The sequence below is a fragment of the Calliopsis andreniformis genome, chromosome 2 (assembly GCF_051401765.1).
Source record: "Calliopsis andreniformis isolate RMS-2024a chromosome 2, iyCalAndr_principal, whole genome shotgun sequence".
Lineage (NCBI taxonomy): Eukaryota > Metazoa > Arthropoda > Insecta > Hymenoptera > Andrenidae > Calliopsis > Calliopsis andreniformis.
The window spans coordinates 10525904-10548400 of record NC_135063.1 but is presented as its reverse complement, the minus strand read 5'-3'; the positions used below and the strand labels follow the sequence as shown (position 1 = coordinate 10548400).

Below are 22497 nucleotides of genomic sequence, written 5' to 3'. Positions count from 1 at the left end.
TATGTAATTTCAAGGTATTTTAAAAATGATAGAGAAAAATATAACAGTACAATAAAGTATGCATATAGCTTGTATGAATTCAGAGAACTTATCTCTGGGTATCGACTCAGATTCATTTATAATTCATGCCAGGTTAAATACATGCAATTAAAGTAAAGTTTTTAATTAAAAGCATAAATGCACATCGATCACACGGACAAAAACAGCTAGCTTGCGTTAGATAGTGGTAAACGATGTTGATTCTCATTAACGCTGGTAAACTCGATGAAATTCTGCTGCACAGAGTAATGATCGAAGCAGGCAACTTCTTTGCTGCAACTGCAGCTGCAGCAACACTTGTTTCTTTCGCCATTCATTGAGGAATCCTCGATCGAACTCACCTTCCTCGCTCTTTCGAGGAAATCTTGTCCTTCCAAATTGTCTTCCTTCTTCGTTGGTGACATTTCAATGCCGCTGTCTTCGTGGTGTCGCGTGTACTCCTTCAATGATAACGTGATTTCCTTGCAATTGTCTGGAGCGATTATACGCGGCTTCTGCTCTTCATTAATTTCACAAATTTTCGTGAACTTTATCATACGCTCGGTATCGTCGGTTTTCGTTGATAATTCATCCCTGCGAGTGTATGACTCCGCTGTTAAACAATATGAATCATATTTTTTATAAAAAGGATAATTATAAATAAGTCGGATCTTTCTTAAAAAAATAGAAACTCAATAAAACTAAAAAAACTACACCACATCGAGTCTCCTAATTAATAATTCTATTTCCTCCTTACTTTTAGATTTACAAATCAACTGGGTCTCTTTTATTTATTTTAACGAGTACTATACATATCCAAGACAGACTTCCGGTACACATTATGTCATTAGTAAAATTAAAGTACGTGTATAAAAATGTCAGTAATAAGTAAATAAAATTAATAAAAAATCGAAGTCTGCTAAAAAAATGATTATCATATGTCTATGTATTCAATTGTCATGCGAACGAATAAAGTAAGCAAGGCACATAAGTACAGGAACAAAGTCTCACTTTTCGAATCAAGATCGGTTTCACGGTGCAACCCATTCGTTTTCCCATGAACATCCGGTGATACGATGCGCTCGAGATCCCTGATTTCTGTAATATCCAAGTTGTCGTGATGATTTTGCAAAGTGTTGGATATCACCTTATAAGAAGCAATTCCCAGTCGAGTGTCGTGCGACACGCGTAACGTCGTCGTTTCCGTGACTTCCTTCACGATCTTCCCCGATTTCTCCTGCATACATAAACAACATCAGAATAAAATCCAAAAAAGACGAGAAATTTACATATATTTTATAATTATATATTTCCAACATACATCCACTCTCTTTTCCATCGAAACAGCTTTCTCAATCTGCCTCTCCCCGTTAGTCTCGCAAATTTCCGGTTTCGAGGCTCCTATCAAAGCGTCCCTTTCCTCTATTCTGGGAGCCTTCGTGGTTTCTTCTTGTTTAATTACAGAGGAAGACACCGCCTCGTTCGTGTCGATAAATTTAGCCTCCCCGATGTTCCACCTTCACGAATTAAAAACCAAGAAAACGGGAGGATTATTATTAGGACATTCGCTAGAGAATCGTGCATCCGTGACGAGTTCGTCTTGTTCCAGGTTCCTTACCCAGTATCGCACATAGACGTCATGGTTGCTGGAGCGGCAAGGTCTTCGCATTCTGGAGACGTAACGAAAGATTCGCTTCTCGAACGACCTGTCGGTGTTATCGAACACTCGGTGGCGGTCACGTAGCTCTCTACATTCGAATCTTCGGCCACGCTCTCGTCGCAAGACCTCTCGATAACCTCCTGCGATTGGAACACAACGAGCAATGGAAAGTAAGAACGATAAAGGGCGTTTTGTTTATTTGGATGCTCGATGCAAGCGTGCGTTTATGTCGTAAGCGAATATTGAAAGCGATTATCAATTTTTTAGGAAGATAAGAAGGTACTTTGAACTTGAAAGATTAAGAATTGTAATATTTGTTATATGGAAGCAATTTTAAATCTTTATACCTATTTGATTATTATAGAGTATTCGATAGCAAGTGTCAGAAATATCAAGGGATGATTCTACATATTAAAATAAAACGAAAATTAAAAATGGCATAGTTATGAAAAAATACACCTATCATGTCCTAGAATTATGTCTGACTTGGGGCTTATTCTACTGCTGGTGTATATTAGTCAGACCAGGCGCAAGGATATCAGTAGAATGAGTCCTCAAGTCAGACACTTTTCAAGAGTATGCTAGACATCTTTTCAACAACTTATAATTCTGAAACGAAGCTTCAAATGCAATTTCGACTTTCTTCATTTTCATCTTATTTTGGCCTATAGAATCACTTTTTAAAATTTTCAACGCCTGTTGTTGGAGACATAATTATTTCCAATAAAGTAAATTAAAAGATTATCTCACACATAATTCTCACCTCTGCAGTATCATTCAGTTCCCCATTATCTTCATCCTCAACTCCATCAAACTTAGACCCTTCTTCCTTCCCGCTTCCAGTGCCACCATCATCCCTCGAAACCTTTTCAAACACAGGGGACAAGGCTCTGTCTCCAGTATCACTGATAGAAACGTCTTCATTTGCAGATGGAGACAACGTTGAAGTCTCCAAAGTGGATCCCAATGGAGAACTCAAAGAAGGCGCGCCTTTAGCTCCAGACATTGTCGAAGATAGGAGCGTAGAGATCGATTTCGGTTGAAGTTGAACAGTGGACGTGGATGAAACGATCGATGGAGTCGTTGACACAACAGTGGTCCCACATGAAGATGGTCCAGCGGAAGTGGGCTGACTGAGGGTGGAGGTTGTTGGGACAACAGTCGATGTGGAGAACAAGGAGGAAGTGGAGGACATGGCTGAGGATGACATGGGAACTGGCCGAGTCCTGGCTCCCGCCTCGCAAAGCTTCGCGTCCAGCTTTTCGGCCAGGCGAGTTACTTCCGCCAGCCTCGCTGAGATCGCCTCCACCGCTGTCAAGTTACTGACTTTACCCGAGGCATCCTCAGCCTCAGACATTCTAGAAAAAATAAATTTCCGTCGTTCACTTCTAGCTATTAATAGAGTGCTTCTAGATAGAGGTTCATGTACTCCAAGCAAGACAATTTTTAGGCAGAATGGTACTTCTTCACATATTATTATTAATGGTGCTTGAACATGTGGCTTTATTTATTGTTCTGTGCTTTTTGACGTGGCTTTTGTTGAATAATTTGCTGCAAAGAGTTCTGTGAGGGCCTTAAAAAATTAATTTTGAGTGGATGGTTTAAGTGTAAAGAAATTAGAAACTTTAAATCTTAGGAATTTAAGAATACTGTTTTCATATTACTATGTCATGTGATGAAAATAATAAGAGAAATTACTAACACTTAAACATCAATTTCTTGCGTCGAATTTTGACAGTCTTCCGATGATCTTTGGTAAAATTAACCGCGAGTAGATCTCTTAGGAAAACGTCAAACATTCGAAAACATTACGTAATCGATAATGACAGCGTGGCGGCAAAGCACCGTGGACCAGATGGTGCTTTCGATTTGGGGCAAAGGTCTAATTTCGGTGAATCCAGAGCTACGAACGTGCAGAGCACCGCGTTTAAGCGGCATTTTCGATCTTTACCACGCATATTAAAATTCCGCCCTGTTTTGTACCACACTGCTGCACTCTCCATTGTCAAAAATAGCTGCGACTTCTAGGAGTCTTTGAAATGGCGCATACATTGTGACTGAGAAGCGAAAAGGAGTCTATGAACTACCTACAAACTTAGACAACTAAAACTTGTGTTCATTACTCTTGAACAAGTATTTCTATCAAAAGATTAAATATTTTATGTTTAAGAATTTCAAGATTTCATATGAAGTTTTAAATCATCAATGAATTTATTCTCTGAAATTTCGTAAACTCGATCCACCACACGTGCTTTAACAAATCCAAAGAGAACTCGAGAACAATGACTCTCTTGTGATAAGAATTTTAAGCGAACAGAGCAGCCTGTTGAAATATAGAACTTAAAATGCGACAATAAAGTTTGAATCGCGGTTCGTTTACTTTGGCCTCGTGCCAGTGTACCGCATTTTCCAGACAGAAAATCTCGCGAGCTTCAAGCGAAAACGTAACCACTAGCAAAGGCGCGGATTCGCGAATGGACAATGTGCACGTAACGATTTCGTGGCCCTGACCGTTCCCGTGTGGGTGAAAATGGGACACTCGTCTCTATGAATACAAACTGTAGCGCATATGTCAACGAGAAAGACACGACCCATATTCATCGCAGCAACACGTGGGTGAACATTGAGACTGTACAAACTGCATCTTAACAACTACGTCAAAATGACAAGTAATTCACAAAAAATTAAATCTCCATCTCTTCTAAAAAAAAAAGAAAAACAAAAAAAAACAAAATATTCAACTACAGTCACAGACTCTGGCATAAGCCCTCGTCGTTGTGCCAAAAGAAAGATTACATTGATGAGAGTCGACGATTTTATCTGAGGCGAGATTGACAGACGAATCACAGTTGGATCAAGAGATGTTTCTATGAATAGCGATCGATTGGGGGCAGAGGTCAGTTTATGACGATTTCGAAGCGTTCGACTTACATGCACCGATATCAAGGTGTAGGTATCTGGTCGACGTGCAGCCATGGACTGAAACACCGGCTCCGTTAAAAACGGAGGTGCCAGTCGTCGACGTGACCCCTCTCGTCGCTTATTACCAGCTCCACCCGCGATCTGACGCTCGACGCGAGCGATATAGTCGAATCATGATCCTGCTCTTTTCGAATTGCTCGAGTCGCGGACGACGACCGAGTTACGAGCCGTTTTATTACTTCAACCCGATTGCACCGGATATATTCGACAGGAAAAATGTCCAAGGACGGCGGACGAGCGAGAAAGCTCGGAAATTCGAGGAGGGAACTTTGCCAAAGACTATACGAAAATTTAGTAAAAATCATTACGGTAGGATTTATCGTCTATATAGTTTGGCAGAAGATGGATTTGTGAAAAATACTTTTGAGTAAGCAGTGCTTTAAATCGATTCCGTTATTGTTACACCCATAACAATTCGATTGTAATACGCCTTTGATCGCAAGTCGTACTTGCCGTTGATGACACAGTGGTTCCTTCAGTCTTGTTCTTAAGAGACGACCCAGTCTCACCATTCGTCCAACCTCCAGAAGCAGCTTCTCCCGATTGCCCAGGATGTCCCTTATCTCTGCCCTCGCTCGAGACTCTGCGGCTAGATCCTCTGTCTTGAGGGATCGACGCAGGGACACCACTGTGTCGATTAGGTCGCGCAGCTTCGAGCAGTGCTTGAAAAAGTATATTTGAAATTAGTGAATGAATGTAGGAGTGAAATGTGAATTTTAAATTTAGATAATCAGCTATGAAAGGATAGATAAGTGTGATTTTTTATAAGTGAAAAAATGTTTTTATAAGTAAAAAATGTCAATAGGTTGAAATTATAGATTCAGGTACAAGCAAATATAGATAAAAAGTTATTATATAAATCAAATTCTTCCAAGGTTAAAACTTTAATTTGCAAGTATGTATTTTATTGAGAATGAAATTTAGTTTCTTTTTAAAATTTTTATCTGTTCTTATTTAATAAAAGATGGTCACCGTGCGTACATCTTCGACGCTTCTATGGAAGACAGCGCATACCCTCAGCCTAGTCAATTGTTCTTGCCCAACGGATCGGAGTTGCTTCCAGGCCTGACGCAGCCTTGAGAAGAGACTCGCGTTACTTTCCAGAGGCAGCCTGCAGGATAATCTTAGTACTCGAGCACCATTCACTAATTGACAGCCGTAATCATAGGTCCCCTAGAAATAATGACAATCAGGGATCCCCAATATTTTTATAATGTAAGTTTACTATAGTTCTTTCAAGGTAGATTTAAAAAATCTTGATGTTCTACAAAAATAATTCTGAGATTCCTTTCGATATTATAATTAACTCAGTAGTTTTATATATTTTAAAATATATTATAATTTCGATAATTACACACCTTTGCAGTCTCCTGAAACGACTGATGTTCCTCTTTCTGCGACTGTATCTCAATTGCGTTGCAGCCAATTTCCATATGATTTTTCAAGAGGACATCATATAAATCACTCAACCATTTAACAGCCTGAAAACTCACTGTCATAAATGCTTGCATTTTAAGGTAAACGTTTTTCATTGAAACAAAGTTGTGAAATTATTCCGTCACCTGTTCGGCATCACTTTCGTAGGTATATATCAAGGCAATCTGTTTCAAAGACAGCTTTTGCAATTCGACGCTGTCGTTAAAGATATTTTTCCTAGCGTTCGTCGCATCCAAAATATCTCTGACGTTCACTATATCTTCACCGTAGTCGATTTGGACATCTCTTCCCAAAGCATCTTTCACAGGCATTGAAAGTATGTCTGATAATTTTTCACCTTCCTTTACTAGTTCACACTCTAAGGCATCTGTACAATTTATAAAAATTTGGAGAATTCAGATACTGTAAAAATACATTAGCAATTTAAAATAGGAAAATAGATTGAAGTTACAATAAAGTAATTATCTGGATCCACAAATATTAAAAGCTTCAAAATTTTTTACTGTTACTTTTACTATTTTTTAAAAGTAAAATAAAAGATTAATTTAGGAATAAAATCAATGTACCAAGAATAGCTTGACTCTGCTCCAACTTCAAAAGGTTCGCGTTAGCCTGAGAAAACTCATGAGTCCTATTCCCCATCACTAACTTGTCGAACACTTCGCTGGTTTTATCAAAGTACTAAAACAGAAGAAGACTACAATACATCTGTCTACGGAGCTTCATTTTCTTCTGAGCAAAGTACCTCGGATACCAGTCTGAAGAATCTTTGCGAAGTAATTAACACATTTCGTCGTCTTTCAAGTCTGGTGGCGAAACTTCGGCAGACGAAGTCCATGAAATCTCTCTGAGATTTCAGATCTTCAGACAGTCGTGTACTTGGCAGACTATCTATCTTGTGAAGCAGCTCCGCGTATCGACCATAAGTTTCCTAAAAAAAGGAAAAAAAAACCAGAGAAAATGAAATAAAAATATGTTCTTCGTTTCCTTCTTAAGTTACGATGTTAATTGTAAACAGGTTGTTATTACCCTGCATTCCAGTTCCAGTTCCTCATGCCTCCTCCGAAGCTCCTCCGAGGACGAGACGTCGAAACCAACCTGGCAACAGGAATTCAGCATTGCGTCAGCTGGGCCAAGGATCCAGTCAGTGACACGGGACACGCCTTTCTCGAGATCACCGATTACTCGAGCTGTGTCCAAATTTCTCTCCATTTCTGACCACGAATTTTCAATGTCCACCTAAGAGGCAAATGATCATTTAAAATGATGTCAAATAATTTCTAGTGAGTTTCCAAAACATGCACGTACCTGCTTCAATTCGATGGCATCTATGAGCTCGTGGATTCGTTTTGTGGTGTCGCAGACATCCTTTGCTGAGTCTCGACTCATTGAACTCACCAAGTTTCTACCTGTAGAGCAATGTCATTAGCAACAATATTCCAGCTATATTATACATATTAATTAATGTAGATAAATGTATAGCTTTAAGCAGAAATAAAAGTCTTATAGAAGTCTCAATATGATCTTATCGTAAAATCTGAACAGAACTTTCCCTTTTTCTATGTTAGAAAAGGCTCTCATTTCATCTCACAAATCTGAGGAAATAAATAACACGCGGCACTCTCCATGCTCGCCGTTTTTACACCCTCGCGTTGCACGCGTCTCGCGCTCGCTTCCTAAGAAACGCTCCAGCTCGACATCCGGTTAAGCCGGTTTTTCAATTTTTTACCAGCGATCTAGTCGCGTGTGTCTATCTCCATGTACGACTGGGTTGATTGCTCGCGCTTCGTTACACTAGGAAATAACTATTGAGCCACGACTCCGGTGTGATTGATGACGACGACACCGGAAACCGAGAGCAGAACAGGAAATGTTCTTCACCTGACTGGAGAACGTGTCGCGCGACGGACGTCAGGCCTGTGCTCATTTCCCAGTAGGATTCCAGATCGTCATCAGACTCTGACATATGAAATCCATTCAGGCTGATTAGTCTTTGGTGAAGGTCTGACAACTTTGAAATGAGATCTGACGCGTCGTTGCTGTAGTCTTCTACTTTCTGTGGAGCAAGACAGAATTGATGATGGTTATGTGTGAATGACAGTGAAAGCTTTATATTCTGTAAATTATGTAATTTGCAATGAGAACGAAGTATGACTGAATAGGACTATTAAGAATATGGATACTGTAAAGATTCTTTTAAATAAGGGCGAACAATTTTAAACAAATTAATTATAGGATTATTTTCTATCTGTGCAATTAATGAATAATATTAATAGTGAGATATTTTTATGAAATTACCACACGCTTCTGAATCCATTCTGTGTGGTCGTACAATCTATTGCCACCCAACTCGTAAGGCAGCTGCGTAAAATCGACGTAAAATTGAAGTCTTGTCAGGGTGAGATAAGTAGGCTGAAACGATAATAAAAGAACAAATTTAATTCTGTTCCAGGAAACTTGCAATTAAGTTGCCTTTATTTCATGTGACATTTCACACGACAGACGGTAGAAACACATGCTTGAAAGGACTTTTTCATAGGAATCGTAAAAAGATCTTGAAATCTAATTTGGAAGCAGTAAAACTGGAATGTCTGGTCTGTACAAGTAAATTGTGAATTATATAACGGGAAGCCAAATACGAAAGATCACGAAATTAGAAAAGTCCTTTCTCTCTGTTTTACACTTTAGATTTATTATATAGAAAATAACAGTTTTTTTTAGTATCTAGAAATTATTAAAATAAAATAGAAAAATTAAAGAGTCAGAGGAAAGACAATAAAAATGTAGCTTCATTTAAGCTACCCTACCGTCAATATTTGCGAATTCTGCAAGTAGAATGCACTAAGCGGTGTAAGTAGATATGGCAAGTGAAAGACAGACATGCCTAATAAACTTCACTTAAAAATTTCAAAGGGAATATCCTCGAAAATAAAATTTAATATAACGATTTTTACTTCCATTGATATGACGAATCACTTTTTTCTTTAATTGTTTAACAAACTAAATCTCCTACCTCTGATACTAAGAATTCATCACGATATACTATAATTATATAGTATATGTATAATTTCCATTAAAGTGGAGAAGTAAACTTGTTTCTCATATTTTAAATTTTGATAAGATTAAGAAATCTTAAAAATAAAATACACTTTTTATTAAAAATAAAATATACCTTTTATTTTTATAGAATACTAACCTCTCCCTCTTTATGGGATTTAGTGCAACTGTCAACCCTTCTATCCCAGAAGCCTTCAGGACGCACCACGATAACAGAAGCGGCAGAAGCTCCAAGAAGCACTAAAGACAATCTAATACACGATCTTGCAACGCGCCATGCACCCTTTCGTGCATCCACAATCAGGGATAAACCGCCCTTTTTCGTTTCCTCACTGTCAACAAAAATACATTTTTAATAACATACTAACGTAATGGAGAAAACAAAAATATATTTTTACCTTAAAATTTCATGTATAAAATTTTATATGAGTATATGAAAGTAAGAATTAGTCTTTCTCAATCATCAGTAACAAACGTTCTTTACAACCCACCCTTAAATAGACACTTCACAAATCACAATAAATTGAAATAAGCTCAAATTTTTTCCAAAACTATTCTCAATACAATATCACTTATAATCACCTAAAAATTGCCAAAAAATACGCGATGAGAGATTCCAGTCTCGGTTTCGTGTTAGGCTGAAGCTCCGACGGCACGTTGACGACTATCAAGGGTCTTCCTTCACGATCACGTCCCCCTGGAATGTACGCCAGTTTCGATTCGAGGGCTTCCAGAATGTCCACTGCCTCCAGATTCTTCGTTGGCATGGCTGGACACCTTCCAAATATTATCTCATCGTCCAACTCGAAACAGACCTCGCACCGAACCACTTTCTCACACCATACAAACACAATTTCACCATGCACAAGCTCCGTCCACCGAAGAATCCCCGCGATTTATGCGAAGCAGATAGTCACCGTAACACGAGACGGCAGATCGAGCAGGTAAACGATCGGTGTCACGATCGTACTACGATCGACGGAATTGTGTTACACGCGATCAGGTTCGTTGACTGCAAAAACAGCCTCGTGGTTTGCATACCACGATGCCTTCACCCACAGACCTCGCCAGGCATCGTTCCATCGGTGGAAGTGATCATTTCTCCTTAAACGACGCGGAACGTAATCAAACAGTAACAGTAACAATTCACATCTCCATAAAAACACAAGACCCAGTAAAAGTAGGACACTCTAAACAGTCTATTACATCTTCCCCTCCAAACCTCGATCAGCCACTTCCATCCTCACATATTGATCCATCGATTACCACCAATATCGTCCAATGGATACGTCACGAAGCTGCATCTGGATCTTCAGTAACACTCACTGATCAGGATCGAAGGATGTTCACTCATGAATTAGTAAGTGTAAACTTTCAAACTAACAGAAACTTGAAACCTCGTCCTCAGGTACCATTTCAAGAAAGAACGACCACTCAGTCGAGGTGAGCTGCGTCGAAGGGAAACGCACAAATGGAAATGCCCCGACAGCTGTTGCAAAGGGGGCGTCGGGTCGCAGGTGCAGACGCACGTGGTCGAGGAGCGGTGAACCGCGGCGGAATCGCACGCGGAAATGCCTGAAGAAGGGTCGACTCGGAGGAAAAACTGTCGCGCGCGCTTTCACGTGCACACACGCGCGGTCACGTGCACGTACGAACGTGGAACGTGGCGAGGAACAGAGGTGCAGCTGCGACGGAGGCTGCAGGGAAACCGAAAGCCATCTCGCTGCTCCATTCAGGTACAACGGTACTCTGGCACCGATTAACCGTCTTCCCCTTCTTCTTTCTCTTCCTCGTGCTCTTCCTTCTCCTTTGCCGCGTTTACGACCTCTTTCGCGGAGGCCGCTCGTCCTCTTTTGTATTCCTGCGATCGAGCAGGAAATTTTCGCAGTAGAGGGGTGAACATGCCTGTATGGCTTTTTTTGGAGTACGTGGCGACAAGTGAATCGCGAATTGAATGGGAAGTTGAGTGGGTAATGTTTCTGCGGTTGTGTTTTGGTTACAGTTGTTTTGTGATGGTCTTGCTTAGTAGGCTTTGGATATTTTTTAATTTTTTTTCTTTTTTAAGTAGGAAGATTCTAGTCTGTGATAAATTTGTGAGTGAGTTTTTTGAAGAAATGAGGTTTTTGGGATTTATTATATAAGTGGAAATTTAGGACAATCCAAAGGTAGTGAGAGGTAAATGGTTCGCTAATTTCTAGTCAGAGGAGAAATCTAGTAGAAATAATTATTTGAACCAACATTGGTTTAAATTTTGTTGACTTAACTTCCTGGTGCATTCTCGTCATTTAAGTTAAGTGAAACATATCGATTGAATGTGTACGCTGACTTTTAATTATCCTCCATCTGAGGGTGTTGTAAATCGAACGAGACCACAAGCACATTAGAAAAAGAGCAAATAGAAAGCGATGAAGTCACTGGCGATCGAATGACGGAGGTACTTTGCGCAGTCGCAACAAGAAATATTTTTCTGTTGCATGATTTATAGGTGCGATTGACCTCTCTCTGAGATAAAGTCATGCAGACTACTATTATGCTTTAACATTGGGTTGCAGTCGTGAAAGTCTCTCAAGGCTATTATACTCTATAGAATTCAATAAACCAAGAACATTATTAAAACTGCACATCTCGCAATTTCAAACATATCATACATATTTTAAACCTATTACAAGAGGTAAGCTCTAGAAAACCATTAAGGAAATTAAGTAATTAGTGCAGAAAATACGCGCAAATCGTTACTATAAAATTTATTAACTCATAACTCGTGCATAACGTTATAAAAGATATCGGTATTCAGTACAGGAAACCAAGTTCGTTCTTTTGCACCCAATCTTCGAGATACCGCATGGTCTCACCCTAAATGCATGCAAAATGCCCACCAGGAGTATATTTCCACGACCAACAGAAAGTCTCAAACAATTTTATGATAATATCTACAATAATATTTATACAGAGAAAAATTAATGTACACTCTTGGTTTTATTTCACACGTATATTTAAACGATAGGTATACACGTTCTTTCCTCCTTAACTATTTAATGAATTAAGTTTATCGTACATAAAATTTAGTAGAATATTATAGAAGCCAAAAGGTTTTCATGAAAAAGTTTAATCGTCCAAAGAATACAACATGAAATATTGTTATGAAACTAACTCCAGAAATTTTCAAGTTTTAGGCAATTCTGAAAATTGAATGATAAGGTACTTTCTTCCTTAGGATATTACAATTAAACAGATTTGTATTGTTTCTGAGACATACCCCGCTTGGTAAATAATACGAATTTCAATAACCATCACATACGTGAATGCATTCAGTCAGACATTCCTATTCTACCTATGCGTTCCCACGAAAGTAACTGGAACTGTGAAGCAGCGGGAAGACCACCAGGATTTTCTCTTCCTTTGCGTCGTTTGCCGTTAAATTCATCGATCTAAGGGTATTGAGCAACCGATGCTGTATGTAAAAGCATTTCATTTCCACGGTGGCACGCGCAAGATCCAAGGTCGGTGACCGGCGTTGACCAAACACCATGAAAACCAAGGTGTGTCTCAGTAAGTACAAGCGTATGATACATTCCAGTGGGAGTACAGAGGAGTACGATAAAATAAAGATAAATCGAGGAGCAATGGAGCCTGGAAGGGGAATCGAAGAACGAGAATATCGGACAGTGACGTCACGAACGCGTTCACCTCTTTATGTCACCGGAAGCTGGAGATGCTGACATAATTAGCGACTGTGGGGTCAAAACAAGTTTTCAAACCCTTATATGTTTAAACTTTTGAAGTTTTTCGAATATTCAAACCTTTCAAATTTTTAAATTTTCAAATTTTTAAACTTTCAAATTTTCAAATTTTCAAATTTTCAAATTTTTAAATTTTCAAATTCTCAAATATTTCAATTTTCAGATCTTCAAATGTTTACATTTTTAAAATAAGACCCATGAAGTAACTTCAATTGTTCACTTCCAAATATTTCATAAAATAGTGACTATATGTTCTCTACAAAACTAATATACTCATTAAAAACTGAGTCCCCTCATTAAATTTTCATATTTTAAGATATGAAACACATACTCCAAATCAATTTACTTTCACTGTCCGATGAATTTCCAATTGTTCCAAGAAACCCCCAAGCTGATTCAAACCCCAAATTGAAGCCATCAGGAGGCGTCAGCAAAGTCTGCGGGGGCTCGAGTCTGGCCGAGCAGTTACGTAACGAAACAATGATCAAAGCGGCCGATCTCGATCAGCGGGAGGAACGATCAGCCCGATGAGACATTTTCGAGGATTTCGAGCAAGTCGCGGAAGCGCGCGAGGAGGGAAACAAAGAGACGAGGAGAGGGAGGGACAAAGATAGCCGTTGAGGAAGCCTGAAGAGGCTGGCGTCGCCACGGTCGTCGGCCACGAAGAGGTCCGCCAGTGCTGCACCGAGCCTCGCGCTATATCGAGCCGAATTCTCTCTCTCTCCCCCTATCTCTTCGGCCTTTCTCTCTCTCTAGTCGGTCGAGCCGTCGTCGAAGACGGACCGCCGTCGTTCGCCTCGCGGATAATTCCCCCCTTCTTTGGCTATTTCCATCGAACTGTCGATCGATGACGGGCTTCCGGCTGTTCGACCGTCAGGAACCATCGAAAAACTGGCCAGGAACGGCGTGATCGTCGAGCCAGGCTCGATGTGGAAGAGGAAGAGGAGGAACGATCATGGGCAACACCACCACGAAGAGTCACTACTCGAAGAGCCTGGCTGTCGGCGGCGCAACCAGAAGACCACGCTGGGAGGGATCAGGTTAGACACTGTTTCGAAATGCCTTTGCAGAGCTCTGCCTCTGCTGCTTGGATCGCAGAGTCAGAGGACAGATTCGAGGGGGCGATCGAAGATCGATGTGTCATCGGAGAACCGATCGCCATCTTGATCGGGTTTGATGGACGAAGCGCTTGACGCGGACTGGTGAACGTCTCTCTGAATTTTCGGATCGAGGTTGATTCTTGGAAAGTGGTTCTAAGGTGACACCAGAGGGGTTGAGGAAGAGGAACTGTTAGTGAGAAGGATAGGTGGAATGTGGTGTGCGACTGTGGGGTGCGTGGCATGGGACTTCCGGTATCGATGAGAGTGACGATGCTCTGTGATTGGGTTGATGTTGATTGGCTTGCTTCGATAGTGGGATGATAGCTAAAATTAGGTTGCTTCTGCCGACACATCTGTCAACTTGTCGCGCAATGTTTGAGTGATCGATAGTGAATGACGAGGGAGTAATTAGAGGGGTATATCGAGATTGACGATTTTTATGTTCTGCTGGGTTTTGGAGGAATTTCAGTATGGAGGAATGAAAGGTGGAGTGAAATTATAGGGAAATTTATATAGTTTCTCCAAGAATTTTCAAGATAGTCAATGAGAACTTATATCACCAGCGTTAGTGAGAACTGCTGTGGTAGTTTATTCAAAGATTCTGTATTTATTTACCATGAAATCAAGCGGCAATCCAAAATTAACTCATACGCCTGCGGTGGCGTTTATTTTAATAGCCGATGGTGAGTCTGTAGGAAGATAGAAGGGATTTACGACGATATAAAGTGAAAATATGTTACATAGAATATAGGAAAAAGTTCCATAAATTTCTGTCCAGTTGTAAATACTTCACAACTTCATGATTAATTTAATTAAACAACTTTAAACCCCATTTCAGAGTACAAACAACTGTAGCAATTGGAGAAATATCTCTGACATAAAAAATTAAAAATCAATTCTGACTTTTAACCAAGAGTCTACTCTTCACCAAGATACTGAGGGCAAAATGAATTCCAGGAACAAAATTCACAACTTCTTCCCAAAAATCAACTCACTAGAGATCACTAACCAGAAAACAAAAATCACTAAATTCTGTTACCAGAGGCACCACTTTCTAATTTCTTCCCAAACATCTACCCGCCTGAATGGCTGATTTTTCACGCGATTTTTTTAACGAATACAAAGTCGATACAAAAACGTAAGATATGTTGTACAAAGGGTATCGAGTACAAGTCGAGCCGGTATCCGATGTCGACTCGTAGTCTCGCATAGTTTTCCTACCCTGAGGACAGCACAGCAGCGGCCCTCGGATTGCCAAACGTTTCAAATTTTATTTTTGGAGTGCCACCTGCGGACCTGTATTAGAGATTCTGTGTTCTATACGTATGTGAGCATGGTTCTGGCACGTGCGAGCTTTCCGTGAACTTATTAACAACCATGCTCCTTTATGCCATCGCCCGCAAGTCGGGGTGGTGTCGTCGAGCTAAAATATAGTAGCTCACCCATTGTTTCCCCCACAAAGGCTGGTTTTAGAGCATTGTTCCTAGGAAATTCGAGAATACCTACGAGCGATAGGAAAAGGCAGTCAATGCGTACTTCGACGCGATGTAGTTGGCTGACGGCAGGCAGCCAGCTTGTTTAAAATAGTAAATTAAATGAATATATTTTGTAATAAAACGTTTCGATATGTTGCGCTTTGTACGTATGCTTGTTGAGGAGGAGGGACATTTGTAAAATGAAATATGAATGAACAGATGCGAAAAGTGGAGAATGCTTATTATTTCATGATGTATGAAGGGATGTTCAATTGTATCTGCAGACTTTAGTCAGTTTCTCTTCATTGAAACTATACCAGCCAACAGACTATTTTCAATGTAAAGGTAACAATATTGTAAAAACTTAGATAATACTCTCAATATAGTACAGGAACCAGTTTATGAATCAATTTTGAAGCAGAACTAGAAATAAGTTCACTACCTTCTTAGACACTTTCTTAAGGTAACATTTCATGCAACTTGTTAAAATATGCCTCTTAAAACCATCAAATATCGCTACAGAAAGATTCAAATAATCAGCCTTTTTAGTATCTTACTTTTTATCATAATTCCAGGTCTTCCAGCACCGCCAGGAAAACCAATATTAATACCAGGAACAGACGAATCCCAGCCCGATGTGGTGGCCATTCGTTGGGAGAGGTCACCGAGTAACGGTGGATCGGCCATTGTCGGCTACTTGGTCGAACACAGGAGACTCGGTTCGCCACATTGGGTCCGCAGCACACCAGGGCTTTGTACCTTCCCGGAACTGACCTTGAGCGGCCTCGAGCCTGGATGGCGCTACCAATTCAGGGTCAGGGCCCAGAATGCTATAGGTCTCTCGCGACCCAGCGAGATCTCCGATCCGCTGACAGTGACCTTGCAAAGGTCCGCGGCGTCTGCGCCCTATTTTGAGTTGGAGCTCAAAGACACAATCGTCCTTGAAAATGAACAGGTGCTTTTTCAATTATTCTATTTCTGCCATGCTGTGAAGACTAATAAAGAATTCATAAAGAAAGAAATAGGAATTGTACTGAATTCTAATTGCAGATTTTACAATATATTTAAAGTTTGGAAATATGTGAAAAGATGCTAATGGCTAATTGCATTCTATTCTATTTTTAAAATCTGTTCAAACTTTATTAAACGTTATTTATCTTTGTAGGCTGAATTTGTTGTACGATTCTCTGGGTCACCCTTACCAAAGATTTCCTGGTTCAAAGATGGCTTCGAGATCTTCAGCAGTAGACGGACAAGGATCATCACTGACAGTGGTAGAAGCGTTCTCCTGATTCATCAAACTGCGCTCAATGACGAGGGTGAAATAAAATGCACGGCCACCAATAGAGCTGGTCATGCTAGTACTAAAGCTAAATTAGTTCTGGAAGGTTTGCAAATCATGAAACTTAACTCTCTTTCAGTGTTTAAACTAATAAAAGATTTGTCAAACATGAATAACTGTAAAATTTTGTACAACCAGCACCTCCCAAGATACGACTTCCACGTCAGTACGAAGATGGCCTCCTCTTCGAACAAGACGAGACGATCAGGCTGAAGGTATCACTGGCAGGAAGACCATCGCCCTATGTAATTTGGTACCACGATGGCGATGCAATTTCCAATGATGAGAGGCATATCTTTGAAACGATGGATGGTGAATCGATCTTGAAAATACCAGATGCCAGACGAATAGACAGAGGAGAGTACACTGTGAAAGCCACTAACAAACTTGGGGAAGACACTTCGTCGTTTTTAGTCACTGTTACAGGTCATTATAATTAATCTTCACGAAGAAAATCATTTTAAAACACATTACTGATACGAACTTTCAAATTTCGTCACTGACAGATCGACCTGCCGCGCCTGGGAAAGCAACAGTTACAATGACTCTGGGTAGATCAGTGACACTGTCGTGGAAGGAGCCAGAGGATGACGGTGGTTGCAAAATAGGCACATATATCGTCGAATATTATAGGGTAAGTGGTACAAACGTTTATTCGTATAATACAAAATACTTGTGATCGACGATTTACTGGTAGAAGTGTCTGTTTAGATTGGCTGGGACGTCTGGCTCAAAGCAACGACGAGTAGACAGACCAAGGCAACGCTATCAGAGCTGATCGAGGGATCAGAGTATAAGTTTCGAGTGAAGGCTGAGAACCCTTATGGCGTCAGTGAACCCAGCGAAGAGAGTGACGTAGTCTTCATTCCAGATTTAAAAAGAGGGTAAATTCATTTCTTATTACAGTAGAATAGAAGATAAAATTTGGTTAGTAATATTCGACTAAAGCTTAAAAAAGTTCAATTTACTATTTTTCTAGTAAATATACAGAAATAAAATTTTATACGATATTTCGTTTCTGAGTAATTACTTGTTGAAAATATGTACTCAGAAGTACCTAAAATATGTCTGACTCAGGAACTCATTCTACTGCTACAGCTACCTCCGACTTGGGTAACACTGCAGTGGCAGTAGAATAGGTCTTTGCGTCAGACACATGTGACTTGATTCTAGGAATACCCTTAACAATTTTAATACCTTTTTTAAATCTTCTACAGCATAATGACACCCTCTCTGAGCGGAAAGTCTCAAAGCCACCGAGAGATCAGATCCAGGGAGAAACGTGAAGTGAGTTTTGCAGTGCCAGCTCAAAGGACCAGAAGCCTCACAAGAGAGGAATCTCGTTCGAGAAACGAAGAGGACGACGGACGTCTGGATCCATCAAGTCGTTCAGTGTCTGCTCAGAGGCTCGGGGGAAGACCATCTAGAGCCGATAGCAGAGTCACTTTCGCCTTGGATACGCTAGACAAGTCAGAAGCACCTGTTCCTCCAGCCAGATCGAAGGATCATTCCACTGCAAAGCATATTAGTCGCATTGAGAATCACTTGGATCGGTCGAGTGTTAACATGAACGTGACCAGTAACGAGGTAAGCTTTAGTATTTTTATACGAAATGAATATAATTTTCTGTGCAGAAAATATTATACCTTTTTCAAATTTGAAACAGAATTTAAATCAACACAAGGAAACTGCAGTACTTCAACAAACAGTCACAACAATCACAGTCTCACCACCCACGATGGATGGATCTACTAGACGCTCGGTGTTCAGGGAATCTCGATCAAGATCAGTTTCAGTGTCTAGAGAGCGTAGCATGTCTCCCCTCTCGATGCCAAAAATCCAAGAGTACAACGAGGAAGAGAAAGAAGTCATTGACTCTTCTCGTCTTCTCCGTCCCTCGCTGAACTTAACCCTGAAGAAGCAGCAAGCTATAACTGATGAACCAGAACCACCACTAATCAAAAGTAACTCTATGGAAGAGAAGCCAGGATCACCGACTACTCCCAGAGAGGATGACAGAAGCATCTTGCATGGGAGTTCAGAGTTCATGCTAGTCCTGTATCCAGAAGATCAGGAAAAGAAACTAGACGTCGACGATAGGCGAAAGAGTTTAGGTAAGAAAACATTAATTAAAAATAATAATACTGGATTTTCTTATTGGAATCTATATTTGCAAGAAGAGTAATTATTTCTTGGTTTCCCAATAGAAACAAGGCAAAGCACAACAGAAGAAGCAGAAGACCTAGAAGACCTCATTCCCCCGCCCATGTCGCTGTCTCTACCCGAACTCTTCAGCCCTGAACACCAGCTGATAGAAACCCTCAGAGAAGCTGTCAGTTCTACAGAACTGCTCCACGAACGAGCCATGGAACGCTTCTACCGTGCAGTGGCAGCTGAAGAGGCTTCTGAAGTAGCCAAGAAAGCTCAGGTCGAAAGGAAAACAGGAGAACTGGCGTCCACAGTAGAAACAAAGCCAGAAGCAGACGGTGAAGACGTTCGAAGATCGTCGTTACGACGACGACTGTCCAACACTGGAGTCACCCCTCAGAACCTCCTCACCTGGCAGACAAAGAAGAACCGCAGACGAATGAGTGAAGGTCAGGAAGAGACAATGAAGACACCTTTGAAGGCACTAACTCCCAGCTTGCTATCAGATGTGGAAGCAAGGTCTGACCCAAACCTGACAGGTGATTTAGAGACACCAATCGCTCATTCTTGGGGGTTGGACAAAGAAGAGGACGGAGCCACGCAGCTGCGCAAGTGGCACGACACTAACGTGCCATTGGTGGAAGCCAAGGAAGAAGAAAGATCGATGCCCTGGCAAGCTAGCGCCAATGAAGAAGCTTTGCGCAGCAAGGGGGTTGCGCCAGAGCCTCAGTCGGTCATTGAAGTGGAGGAGAAACAGGAAGAGGTACAGGAAGAAGAGGAAGAAAGTTATGAAACCTCTGAGGAGTCTTCTGAAGAGATCAGTAGCGCTGATAGTGAAGACTTGAGGCTGCTGAAGGCGAGGATACTCGCTAGACAGGTGTTAGAAGAGGAGGACACGTATCATCCCAGAGGAAAACCTATTTTGCACGTGGATGTAGAACCACCACCTATTCCACCCCACAGAGTACCCATTCTGGACGTTTCACCATCCACGCCTACTAAACCGACACCCCCTCTGTCCCCCACTAACGTGGTTCCCAAATCTATATTAAAGAAGCCTAAGGAAGAACCTGTTATTCCTGTGAATAGCTTCGGTAGGCCTATTCCTCCCGAGAAGCCAATCAGGAAGATACTACCTCAGTCTATGCAACCTGTAAACAAGACAGAAGAAGACATCGTTGATGCACCAATAGATGTTGCACCAGAATCAATGAGAACACCTATTATGTCAGAGTCTGACACAGACAGTATGTTATCAGCAGGCGAAGCAGCAAAGAATCGCAGGATTCAAGCCAAAATGAGGTCAACGACGTCTGAAGAAGAGATTGACGAGGAGGACATCGAGGCACGAATGGCGGTGGTTAATCACTACACAGAGATTGTCAGAGAACACTCGAATCGTTTCAATTACAGAAGCTCAGAGGAGAGGAAGCTGGGAGATAGTATGCCTAGCTCTAGGAGATCATCAGTTTCTGAGGACCAGGATACGAGGAATCAATTGAAAGACAGATTAGAGGCGACTGCTGCAGAGAAACGAGGTATAAAGGAAAATAAAGAGGTCCAAGAAAACCAACAGACGAAGACTATGAAGAAGAACGAGGTAGATGGACAAGAGAAGCAAAGTGTCCAGCCGAAAAGAGGTGCTGGTTCTCGAGGAACTACTCCTGCACGAGACATGAAAATGGAAAAACGAACCAGTCGACCAGCATCCAGGAACCAGTCTCCAGCCCCGAGATCAAGGAACGTGTCCGTCGAAAGAGGAGGTGCTTCTTCAAGGTCCTCCTCGAAGACCAGAGTCCGTGCTCCTTCTCAAGACAGAAGACCTCCCTCTAGGACAGGATCAGAGGATCAACGATATGTCAGAGAGAAATCTGTCGAAGATGGGCCTAGAAGGTCGAAGAGACCCTCTTCGAGAACCTCTTCAAGGTCCAGTTCCCGAGACAGGAACAGACCAGAGACGCCAGTAGAGCTGAAAATGGAGCGTCTGCACAAGGCTCTCGGAAGCAAGAAGTATCGTTCCTCGAGACGTGGTTCTGCTACTGACAGAGACTACCCTGAAGAGTTCGTGCAAAGTCGGCTGAACGATAAACAACTGGAGATAGAGGCTGAGAAAAACGTCAGATTCACGGTCGGATATGTCACTGACCTAACCCTGCTGATGGCAGCTATCTACGTTTACATTTTCAAAAAGGAAACTTTCGCGATTCCATTTATCGCGCTTCTGCTTTACAGAAGAATCCAGCACGAGGTTCGGAAGCGAATGTCTCGAGGCTGGTTGTGGTCCAAACGGAAACAATGACATTCTTAGCTATTATTCTTAGGTTTGGAGAGATTTTATGCGAAACAATGGTACAATAGTTGCAGAGAGCTGCACCTGGAAGATCAGTGAAGACATTCTCAACCTTCGACATTTAGGAATTGCGATGAAGAAATTGAAGACGATCATCAATTGCGATCATGGATAGTTCAGGATTAATTGATGGAGAGATTCTCAATCTGCACTGGTTGGAGACTGGTGGAGATTCTCAAACGCCTCGAAAACATGGTGGCTTAAAACGTGCGGTTGAACCGCGAGTAACTTGCAGTCAATTATTTGCACAGGGTGTGAGAAAAGTAATGGATCGAAACTTTATTAATGGATTTGAGTTCTTGAGTTGATGGAAATTTGTTATAGATATTGTCACAAAATTTATCTTCATTGTTGAATTTCATTGACAGTTTTTTTTATTTTTGCGTACCTTAGTTGAGCAGAAAGTGACAGGGAGCTACAAAGAATATTATTTGTTGAAGATAATTTCAAATTTTTACATGTTTGTTTTAAAGAATTACATAAAGGTATCAAGATAAATTGCATGACAAATATTCAATAAATTTCCATCAAAAATTGTATCTATCACTTTTCTAACATCCTGAACTTCAGTAAAAGATTATACCAAACATGTACCAAAAACGATAGTATATTAAATATATTAAGAGAGTATATTTAACGACACGGCATATTACTATAAATTATTGTTATTTATTCTTATTTATTATGAATATTCTTACAGATTTTATTCTATCTTAATAAATGTGTATATACGTCTGTTGAATTTATATCCAGTTTCATTTATCTAAATTTATTTCCACTTTAAAATATTCCTCCACAGAATCCTGACCGATTCTAAGATACAAATTTTGTTTTCATAGAAACAAATAATAAGAAATCAAGCTTAATTGACCACTAAAATAAAAAATTAAAAAAAAGATATTACATACAAAACGCATAACTAACAGGTCAACCATAAAGATTTAAAAAATTCCATTCCCCAGGCCTACTCATTTCACCAAAAATCTCCAACAATCGCGCCATCCTCACTCAGCTCAAAGGCAAGAAAGAAAAGAAAGCAAGGAAGCGTCGAAAGCAACGAAGAGGACTCGTTCAAAGATAAAAAAACACCGGGCGCCCGATGTTACATCAGGGATGGGATAGCGGGCCAAAGAAAGGGGGGAGCGGGGGTAGGGGTGTCGTGGAAAAGGGAAGAAAGAGAGAAAGAGG

The 22497-nt window shown here is 40.7% G+C and overlaps 2 protein-coding genes across 2 annotated transcripts in view; one reads left to right on the top strand and one right to left on the bottom strand.

Moving 5' to 3' along the window:
• Nucleotides 1-7346, bottom strand: part of LOC143188362 (uncharacterized) — a 44580-nt gene extending 37234 nt beyond the window's left edge. The window contains exons 1-14 of the mRNA XM_076392570.1: nt 7127-7346; nt 6843-7028; nt 6664-6778; nt 6223-6464; nt 6019-6141; nt 5642-5833; nt 5110-5322; nt 4889-4927; nt 2442-3026; nt 1637-1818; nt 1340-1535; nt 1030-1255; nt 212-631; nt 51-94 (exon numbers count right to left, since the gene is read on the bottom strand). Of these exons, the coding sequence (XP_076248685.1) occupies nt 51-94; nt 212-631; nt 1030-1255; nt 1340-1535; nt 1637-1818; nt 2442-3026; nt 4889-4927; nt 5110-5322; nt 5642-5833; nt 6019-6141; nt 6223-6464; nt 6664-6778; nt 6843-7028; nt 7127-7309 (2946 nt within the window). The 5' untranslated portion in view covers nt 7310-7346. The remainder of the gene's footprint in view (nt 1-50; nt 95-211; nt 632-1029; nt 1256-1339; nt 1536-1636; nt 1819-2441; nt 3027-4888; nt 4928-5109; nt 5323-5641; nt 5834-6018; nt 6142-6222; nt 6465-6663; nt 6779-6842; nt 7029-7126) is intronic.
• Nucleotides 7347-13699: 6353 nt separating this feature from the next.
• LOC143187062 (uncharacterized) lies at nt 13700-21262 on the top strand. Its single transcript, XM_076391014.1, has 9 exons — nt 13700-13934; nt 16045-16424; nt 16635-16857; nt 16950-17237; nt 17318-17445; nt 17523-17695; nt 18029-18398; nt 18478-18925; nt 19019-21262. The coding sequence occupies exons 1-9, from the start codon at nt 13850-13852 to the stop codon at nt 21256-21258; spliced, it is 4335 nt and encodes a 1444-aa protein (XP_076247129.1). The 5' UTR covers nt 13700-13849; the 3' UTR covers nt 21259-21262.
• Nucleotides 21263-22497: the final 1235 nt, after the last annotated feature.